We start from the raw sequence: 11130 nt of genomic DNA, 5'->3' as shown, positions 1-11130 counted from the left end.
AAAAACATAAAATTAATAATATTTACAATAATTACTGTATATATACTGGAAATAGTTTGTTTTACTGATTTTGTCATTTAGGACAGTTTTAATTTTGACAATAAAACAATAATTTATCTTAAACATGGCAGATTATTTATAATAAATTAAAATCGCCCCTTGCCACAACAAAGCATAAATATAAATATTATTCTATACCTTCCTGGTAATACTCTTAGTGCTCTCTCATATATTAGGTTGACTGCTGATGAGTGGGCGTGGTCACTCTTAATCTGTTTGTGTTCAATGTACTTTATCCAGCACTTTACACTGTAAGGATGACGTAGTATTTCTTCTTCAAAAGGAATGTCAGCATCTTCCTATTGTTATTGTTGTTAAGGATCAGTTCTTGGTAGCTTACAAAGGATATGTCTTTCTTTTCTCTGGTTGACTTTTCTGACCCACTTTCCTCCATGTTGTATCCGTAATCTATCTCAGTAAACTCACTTGTTTATCAAGATATCATGATAAAATATACGCTGAATTTTTCTACGCATGCGCAGTTCAATGAATCTATGAATGAATCTACAATTTTCATTCACATCATGAAAAATTTTAGTTTTAAGTCACAACAAAACAGCAGTTAGCCAGACTAAGCAGCAGTAAAATTAATACTTGTGAAATTACAAAGAATCAGTACTAAGTCTAATGCTACAAAATAGAAAAATACTCTAATACTACAAAAACTAATACTATTAGTGCTAGTTCATTATTTAATGTCTTATTTGTTCACTTCTCTCTTTTTCTCTTCCTCTCTAATTTATAATAATAATAATAATACTAGCTAAAAAAATACTAGTAGTAATAATCTTTTAAAAATTAATAAACAGTAGCAAAAATATGGCCTACGATACTTATTGGTATCATGATCATGGCTAGTAATGTGTGGACAAGATCATACCATGCTTTACACAAATATTTAAAGCAAGGAAATTTTCTCCAATTATTAGCAGTGCTGTAACTAATGATGACCAACTGGGACCTCTTCTCTCCATCACTTTATCTTCTCCCTTTAACCAGGCAGCCATGCACTCCGTTAGACACTTTCTAGGATTTCCTCTACACTTTTCTTCAATTGTTCCCAGTGTATTGTGGTAGAGTCCTAAGATAAGACCCAAGTCTTTCCATTCAGTGTAATCAATTGACTGTAACTCTTCAATGACATCATCAAGATCAGTAATGTCTATGTGAGAAATGACAATAATGACACCATTGCCATAAAGTACTAGTATACAAATCAGTAATTAAACACACATATCATCTAATAGGGCTGCTGGTAGTTGAATTTGTATTATGTATTTTATATGGGGGTTTAAAACCCAACAAAAAATGAAAATTACCCTATCCTACCATCAGTAATATTCATGCAATTAAGGACTTTACCTAATAGTTTCACATCAGAGTGATAATCAGACTTATCAGAACTAGTAAGAACTCCCTCTTTCCTTCTCTTGTCAGACTATAACAATAAAAATGATAAGATCGGAATAATCATTTGTGTTGCTGGTGTTGACTACATAGACATTGTAAAGTATAAAAAATAATAAAAGATAAAATTTATTCTTTACCTGACTGGTGTCTTTAAACCAAACCTTCTCCAGTTCAGTAAGAGCTCGGTAGTCATTTGTATTTTTGTCACAAAACACTTGAGATTTCTGAATTAAATTTGTTGGCGGAAGTTTTATGTAATGAGGTGAAGTTGTTGTAGAACAGCTAGTGCAGACGTACTTAAACTTGTGTGTGAATATATATCGGGTGGGCTTGTTCTCATCAGTCCATCCACTGGCACACTCCTTTAAAATTTCTTCAACTTCTTTTGCTGCATCTTCTAAAAGAACTCGGATAGCTTGACAAATCTTTGTAAAGGAAACTACTTCTTGATCAAGATGATGATGATGTTGTACATTGATCTGAATAACATCACGACAGTCAGTGACTATTACATGCTCAATAGTGGTGCTGTCGGGATCCTGATAACGGAATGTGATGCGGTTTCTGTAGACATCTTTCTCAAAACAAAGTTCCATTTTTCTGGTATTGGTAAGTACAACCACAAAACGAGTGAAGAAACCAGGAGGTACATATCCACTATTGAAGGTAATATGAAGTGGTGCTGCTTGAATGGAATTTGATGGTAATGTCATTGAGCTCCTTATAACTTTTGCTGATTTCAGAACAAGAGGCATGAAATATTGCTTGGACTTGGAATGAGGATATTTATCTGTCTTAACTTCAACAGCAATGCGGAAATGAACAAGTACCTTAATCAAAATTTCTGGTGAAATGTCGTTATATTTCCTCCATAATGCTACATAAAGTGGTTGAACAAGGATCCCACACTCATGAAAGAGCTCCCATTCATTGCAGTACCTGCCTTGGCCAAAAATTTCTCCTAACGGAAACATTTCTCCAAGGGCATCCACAATATATTTTGGATTGAGAACAACCTTATCCTTCATGCCATCAATTTGAGGGTAGAACAGCAACACACCCAGTTCATGATAAAACATAAGAGCATGAGGTACATCTTCTGGAGGAATTTTACTAGCAGCTCCAATGATACAAGCATCTTTTAAACTAATGACATTATACTTCTTGCTCAGAACTTGAATGACTTTTCGAAATAGAATCCAACTAAGAGGTGTTTTTAAAACAAGTTTTTCTTTTGTGAATTTGATGACAGCATCCCTTAAAGCTTGAAGAGATGAATCTTCATCCTTTCCTTTTCCAGAAGTGGTATTATCAACAATTACTGTACCTTCAACTAAAGCTCTGAAGTTTCTTCGATAATGGCGTTTTAGCTCCCTTTTTATTTCAGATTTTCTCTCCTTTACACGATCACCATGAGTACCAATGCAATACATTCGTGGAAATGAACAAAAATCTCCTTGTTCATCATAAGACATTAAGTGACCATGAATGTTAGCCATCCAATTGAGCATGTAATCAAGTGTTGTCATATTAACCTCCTCTTGGTTGAATTTTAAATCTTTTTCTGCATCAAAAATAAGAAAGAATAATGTGCGAGAAGTAAGAAAAACTGGTAAAATTTCAAGAAACAGTGGCTGACCACAACAATCCCAAAAATGAAGAAATGGTTGTGGTTCCTCTGGTTGAGTAATTGTTTCAATGCAAGATATAACCTCAGCTATAATATTGTCAACTGTATTCATAACTCCAGGCAGAGAACTTCGCGAATTCCAAGAAGATGGAGTACTGGTAGCATCAAGTTCTTTTTCATAAACTGCTAATATTAATCCAACCAATTCTTTGATTTCGTCCTCATGTGATGCACGTCTCAAATGATCTTCCTTGAGTGTGTGCCACTCATGTGTGAATTGACGAAGTTGGCTATTATCTGATACACCAATACTAGCATCAGGTTCCCATGGCAACTTCATAAGAGAACGTTTAAAGCTTGTCATCCCCACACCAGCAGTACCCAGGAACAGAACACGTGAATAAGCAACATCCATTGCTCCTTCAGCTAGTGCCCTTTTGTAAGCCTCAATTCTTTTTTCTTTCTAAAAATAGAAAAAATTAATAGAGTTAGAGAATGGATTGGGGACTAAATCATCTTAGCTAGGGCTTATAAACAGGCTAACTGCAATTATGTAGTGCGATTTCAAGGAAGCAGAATCAAGTTTAATGGAGTGTTAAATACATGTATGTCCAGTTTTTAAATTATTTAAAACTTGAATCCAGTCAAATTAGATACATAGCATTCATCAATAATGTGTAGTTTATCAAATGTAAATTATGCCATTGTATATTAGCTGACATTTTGAAAATCATTAACTGAGAATTTTTCTGTTGTGTAAATATATACATGTAATAATTTTGGGGAACGTTTGTCTTCCTATTCTGGTTCTAAACCTTTTAAATTTACAATACATGCTATAAGGCTATATATTGTACAGCAGGTTTCCTTTGTTGGGTCAAAATTTCCATTTTTGTGGAAAGTGCATGTAAAAATTTGAATGTGCTTCATTAATATTAAGAACCAGATGAACCTGCCATACAGTAATTTTGATTGATATCAGAATAAGAGAGAATGACACATTAAAGATAAATGTAGCTTACATTATTTATGACTTACTTCCTAATGAGTGATGAAAATAATAGTTTGATTGATATCAAAGAAAGAAAAACAGATTTAAAAGATAAGAGTAAATACTGGTACATACTTCCTATGGTGTGATAAAGATAAGAGTTTCGTAATTGTTGGAGAAATTAAAAATTAAATGTAAATAGTAAATAATATATAGTAGTAGTACACATTATTATTTATTTTCTATGGTACAATAAAGATAACAATTTAACTATGTTGATGATGTCAGAGGAAATGACAGATTAATTAAACCATAAAATTTAATACACACGACTTACTTCCTATTGTGAATGTGACAAAGGTAACAGTTTGAATTATTGATAATTGATATTGAGAAAGAACAATAGATTTAAAAAATTGATTAAAATGTAAATGATAGTACATCACTTACACGTACTCTCTGTTGTGTGACAAAGATTTTGTTGATTGATATCAAGAGATTAAAATTAAAAATATAATACAACAGTAATTAGTACATACAATTATAATATTACTTACTCTCTGTTGTGTGACAAGTTTAATTATTGTATTGGAGAGAATTACAGATTTAAAAATAAAATGTAATCATCATTTACTTTCTATTGAATGCGTGCAATGATAACAGTTTAATTTTTGTTGAAGAGAGAAAAGACAGATTAACTGTGTAGCCATTATGACTTACTGTCTATTTATGACAGATTAAAAATAAAATTTAATAACAATACATATTATGACTTACATGTACTTCCTATTGTATTGTGGGACAATGATTATTATGTTGATTGATGTCAGAGAGAGAAAGAAAATTAAAATAAAGAAAATAACACTTACTTCCTATGTAACAGATGAAAAAGATAAAATTTCAATTATTATTTTAGGGGAAAAAGCATAAAAGGTAAACAAGATTAATGTAAAAATTGAGCATGTTGCAGGCAAAGCAATAATATTTAACTTTTACTTAAATTAATTTAGCTGTTCATGCATCAATCTTGTTGACACACACGTCACAACTTTTTTAAACACTTTCATTAGCTTGCTGGACTAATTTCTATACCCTAAATCTCACTGCCTGTCTTTTGACAGCTTATCTTACTACTAAAAATTTAGTCCCACTTGCAACACAAATGCATGAAAAGCAACAAATCATACTGAAAACCAACAAGGTGACTTAGGTGAGTGAAAGACTATTCGTCAATGTGGGTTTGCTTTTGCTCACCCCAATAATAGTAGTACACATTACGACTTACTTGCTGTTGTGTGACAGACTGAGATAACAGTTTAATTATTGTTGATAGATATCAGGCAGAAAATAGATTAAAAAATAATATTACATGTTATGACTTACATGTACTTCCTGATAAAAACAGTTCCAGAGAAATAAAAAGCAGATGAAAATAATAGTACACGTTATGACTTACTTTCTGCTGTGTGACAAAAATACAGTGTAATTATTGTTGATTGATATCAGAGAGAGAATAACAAATTAAGTAATATAAAATGTTAGTAGTACGACTTACAATCTAAACGTATTGTGTGAAAAAGATATATTTTTGATTGATATCAGAGTATGACAGATTTAAGAATAAAATGTAAATAATAGTACGCATTATGACTTACTGTCTGTTGTGTGACAAAGATAACAGTTCAATCATTGTTGATTGGTATTGATATCAGAGATAAAGACAGAATAAAGATAAAAGTACATAATAGTACACATTGCTTACTTCCTAAAGATTATTGTTGATTGATATCAAGAAGAAATAAAATGTAAATAATAATAGTAAAAGAGTACATGTTATCACTTACTCTCTATTGTATGACAAAAAATAGTTTTTTGATATTAGAAAAAGAACAACAAATTTAAAAATAAAAATGTAAGTAACACTTCACATTATATTTACCATCTATTGTGCAACAAAGATCACAAATTTTATTGTTGATAGATATGAGAAAGAGAGCACAGATAAAAAATAAAATGTAAATAATGGTACTTACTTTCTATTGTTTGACAAAAATAACAGATATAAATATAGTTATTGATATTAGAGAAAACAACAGAATAAAAGATAAAATGTAACTACTATAGAACTTATTATGACTTACGAACTATTGTGTGACAAAGGTAACATTTTAATCATTGTTGATTGATATCAGAGAGAAAGACAGATTAAAAGATAAAATGTAAATAATAGTACTTACTGTCTATGTATCATGACAAAGGTAACAGTTGATTGATATCAGGATTAAAGATCAAATGTAATAATGGTATACGTTATGACTTACTGCCTATTTTGTGACAAAGATTATTGTCAATTGATATCAATTATGATAAATACTGTTTAGTGCTTTATTTTCAAGGAGCATATTACACTTTCACAGATTTATAAAAATGAATTTATTGCAATTTCAGGTGTTAGTACCATGCATGCCTTTAATGGGCAACTGAATATTTAATAGAGCTTTAGTTTCATGGTTGCATGCTAATTCATGAAAACTGTAAAAGTTTTGCTCCTCAATAGTAAATATGGTAATAGTGCACATTTTGACTTACATTCTATTGTGTGACAAAGATAACAAGTCATTTATTGTATCAGAGAGAATGACAGGTTAAAAGATACAACGTAAATAATGATAGTACATATTGTGACTTACTCTCTGTGACAGTTCATTCATTTTATTAAAGAGAGTGATAGATTAAGAAATAAAATGTAAATAAACTTAGTACAAATGATGACTTACTGCCTATTGTGTGACAAAGATAGGTTTAATTAGATATCAGAGAGAAAGACAGATTAATATGTAAAATGTAAATAATGGTATATTATGACTTACTCTCTATTGTGTGAGTTCATTTATCATTTAATGATATCGGAGAGTGATAAATTAAAAGATAAAATTTAAATAGTAAAGACTTACTCTCTATTGTGTGACAAAAATAACAGTTTAATTATTGTTGATTGATATTTATTAGAGAGAATAAATTATTAAAATATAAAATGTGAATAATAATAGTATATACACGTTATGACTTACTCTCTATATTATTAATTGTGTGACAAAGATATTATTGATTGATATCAGTGAAAAAAAATCAAATGTAAATAATAGAACACATTATAACTTACTGTCTATTGTGTCACAAAATCAATAGAGTAATTATTGTCAATTGACGTTAGAGAGATAGACAGTTTAAAAGATAAAATTTCAGTAATAGTACAACCTACATTCTATTGTTTGATAATAATTATCATTAGAAGAATTAAAAATAAATATCAACACATTGTGACTTACTGCCTATTGATCATTGTTGATTTAACATCAGAGAGAATTAAGAACAAATGAAACAGTAAAATTTAAATAACAATACACATAACAATTGACTTACATCCTGTTGCGTGACAATTGTTGATTAATACCCAGAGAGAAAGACAGATTAAAAGATATAAAATATAAATAATAGTGCACACTATGACTTACCCACTAGGTGTGACAAAAGTAACAGAGAGAAAGAGATTAAAAAGTTAAAGTGTCAACAATAGTCCACATAATTGACTTACGTCCTATTGTGTGACAATTATTGCAGGATTGATATCGGTGAAAAAGATGTAAATAAGAGATAAAATGTAAATAATTGTACACATTATGACTTACTCCCTATTGTGTGACCAAGAAAATAGTTAAATTATTGTTGATTGATATTAGAGAGAAAGACAGATAAAATCAAATGTAACTACACATTCTGACATACCCACTACTCGTTATGTTCAATTATGGTTGAAAGAGAAAGACAAATTAAAAATCAAATTTAAATAATAGTACACTTTTTGATATGACTTACTCCCTATTGTGTGATATATAGTTGAGAGATCAAGAAAGACAGATTAAAAATCAAATAATAGTATACACATTATAACTTACATACTATGGTATGACAAAATTAACAGTTTGATATCAGATAGAAACACCATATAAATAGACAATTAAAAGATAAATAATAGTACACATTACACTTAAACTTACATACTATTGTGCGACAAATTGATATCAAAGAGAAAAAGATGAAAATTTAATGCAAATAATAGTATAATGATTGACTTACAAACTATCATGTGATAAAAATAAGTTTTAATTGTTGTTGATAAGAAAGAAAAAGATTAAAAAGATAAAATGTAAATAATAGTACACTTACTGCCTAAAGTGTGACAAAGATATAATTATGGCAGAGAGAGAGGAATATTAAAATTAAGACAATAATAATATAACTTACTATCTATTGTGACAATTGAATAATTTTTAATTGATACAAATGAGATTAAGATATAAAATGTAAATAATAGTACACATTATGACTTACTGCCTATTTTGTGACAAAGACAACAGTTTGAATATTGCCAGAGAGAAAAGCAGATTAAAACAAAATGTAAACACATTATGACTTACTCCCTATTGTGTGACAAAGATAGCAGTTTAATTATAGTTGATTGATACATAATATTACAGATTAAGTATGACTTACTGGCTATTGTAAATTAACAGTTTAATTATTATTGATTGATATCAGAGAAAAACAAATTAAAAATAGCATATATATCATGTTGTGACTCACTATCTATGGTGCAACAAAAATGTTTATTTGATTGTTGATTGATATCAAAAAGAAAGACAGATTAAAAGATGAAATAATAGTACACATTATGACTTACGATCTATTGCGTACCAGAATAAATTTATTTTGATATAAAAGAGAAAAACAAATAAAAATATAAAATATCAATAATAATAGTACACATTATGACTTACTGCCTATTGCGTGACCAAGATAACAGTTTAATTATTGTTTATTGATATCAGAGAGAAAGGTAGATTAAAATAATTATAAAATTTAAATAATAGAACAAATTATGACTTACTGCCTAATGTGTTACAAAGAAATTATTGTTGTTGATAAATATTAGAGTAAAAGATATAATATGTCAATAATAGTACTTACTGGCTATTGCATGACGAAAATAACAGTTTAATTATGTTGATTGATATGAAAGAGAAAACAGATTAAAAGACAAAGTGTAAATAATAGTACACCTTATGACTTACTGGCTATTGTGTGACCAAAACAACAGTTAAATTATTATGGATAGATAACAGAGAGGAAAACAGATTAAAAATTATTATACATTATGACTTACAAACTATTGCGTGACAAAGATATTGATATCAGAAAGAAAGATAAATAGTATATAGGTTATATAAATTATGACTTACTATCTTGTGTGACAAATTTCAATTATGATTGTTGATTGATAACAGAAGGAAAGATAGATTAAAAAATAAAAAAATGCAATAATGCATTTATGGCTTACTGCCTATTGTGTGACCAAGACAACATGCAGTTTAATTATTTTTGATTGATATCAGAGAGAAAAACAGGTTAAAAGATAAAATGTAAATAATAGTATACATTATGACTTACTGTCTATTGTGTGACAAAGGCAACAGTTTAAATATTGTTGATTGATATCAGAGAGAAAGATAGACGATTTAAAAATATAAAATGTAAATAATAGTACACATTAAGACTTACTGTCTATTGTGTGACAAAGTAACAGTTTAATAATATCAGAAAAGAGTTAAAATAGTATATACAATATGACTTACTATCTATTGTGTGACAAAGAAAGAGAAACAAAGGTCAAAAGATACAAAATATAATAAATAGTAGTTACTTACTATCTATATTGTGTGCATGACAAAGATAACAGGTTAATTGTTGTTGAGAGAGAAAGATAAACAAAATAATAGTACACATTGTGACTTACTGTCTATTTTTATGTAAAGATAACAGTTTAATTATTGTTGAATGTAATCAGAAAGTAAAAGATATAATGTAAAAATATTACTATGACTTACTGCCTATATTGTATGAAAAGGATATATTGTTGACAGAGAACGATAGATTAAAAGGGAAAAATATCAATAAGAGTACACATAATGGCTTACTGCCTATTGTGTGACAAATATTCAGACAGAAAATCAAGACAAACAAAAAGATATAAAATGTGAATAGCAGTACTCGATTATTATGACTTACTGTCTATTGTTAATAGTTTAATTATTTTGACAGCAGAGAGAAAGACAGATCAATAAAATCTAAATCATAGTACACATTATGACTTACCCACTATTATGTGACCAAGATAACAGTTCAATCAATATTGATATGAAAGAAAACAACAGATTAAAAGATAAAATATATAAAAGTATTTACCCACTATTGTACGTGTGACAAAGATAACAGTTAAATTATATTGTTGATTAGTATTAGAGAGAAAGATAAAATGTAAATAATAGTACACATTATGATCAACTTACTCTCTTATTTGTGACAAAGATAACAGTTCAATCAATGTTAATCGATGAGAAAAAGAGATTAAAATATATAAAATGTAAATAGCTATAGCACACATTATGACTTACTCCCTATTGTGTGACAAAGATAACAGTTTCATTATTGTTGGTTGATATTATTAGAGAAGACAGATTAAAAGATAAAAACAGTATACATAATAGTACAGCAAAGAATAATTAGTGTTGATTGATATATCAGAAACAAATAAAAAAATAGTAGTTTACATGGATGGCAAATGATTTAAACTTCAATGCTTTTAAATTACTTTTATGGCACAATGCAAGGAATAATTTAACTAAATCTTCCCACAAATATATAAAAGTTATAATATTATATACCACAACGTACATGTAACTGCAATTCTGCAGGCTCCACTGATAAACTGTTTTTGGTCCACAAAAATAAAAATAACAGGTACATGTACATTTGATCAAGATAGAAGATACATATATAGCATTAATAATGGTGTCTATAGAGGTAGGCATACAGTGCAATTGTGAATAAGCACAACATTAACGACAATAATAATATTATCATGCCTTTTCTCTATTAGTGTCGTCCCGGGCTGAGAATGTGTCTCTATCAGATTCATTAG

At 29.0% G+C, this 11130-nt stretch overlaps 2 protein-coding genes across 4 annotated transcripts in view; both read right to left on the bottom strand.

Moving 5' to 3' along the window:
• Positions 1 to 11130, bottom strand: part of LOC100640718 (pre-mRNA-splicing factor SYF1-like) — a 19776-nt gene that overhangs the window by 5016 nt on the left and 3630 nt on the right. The gene's annotated exons all lie outside the window — the stretch shown is intronic.
• Positions 604 to 4531, bottom strand: LOC109584675 (uncharacterized). Of its 3 annotated transcripts, XM_020000489.1 has the most exons (5): positions 4429 to 4528; positions 4139 to 4229; positions 1608 to 3563; positions 1423 to 1498; positions 604 to 1222 (listed from the first exon to the last, which is right to left on the bottom strand). In XM_020000489.1, exons 3-5 carry the CDS (start codon positions 3513 to 3515, stop codon positions 915 to 917), a joined length of 2292 nt encoding a protein of 763 aa, XP_019856048.1. In that variant the 5' UTR covers positions 3516 to 3563; positions 4139 to 4229; positions 4429 to 4528; the 3' UTR covers positions 604 to 914. The 3 variants fall into 3 exon arrangements, with proteins under 3 accessions (XP_019856048.1, XP_019856049.1, XP_019856050.1); XM_020000490.1 differs by lacking the exon at positions 4429 to 4528 and having other exon boundaries at positions 4139 to 4356; XM_020000491.1 differs by lacking the exon at positions 604 to 1222 and having other exon boundaries at positions 1461 to 1552; positions 4429 to 4531.

This window comes from Amphimedon queenslandica, unplaced genomic scaffold, assembly GCF_000090795.2.
Source record: "Amphimedon queenslandica unplaced genomic scaffold, v1.1 AMPQUscaffold_13181, whole genome shotgun sequence".
NCBI lineage: Eukaryota > Metazoa > Porifera > Demospongiae > Haplosclerida > Niphatidae > Amphimedon > Amphimedon queenslandica.
Note: the sequence above shows the minus strand (reverse complement) of the source record. Positions and strands in the feature narration are given on the sequence as shown.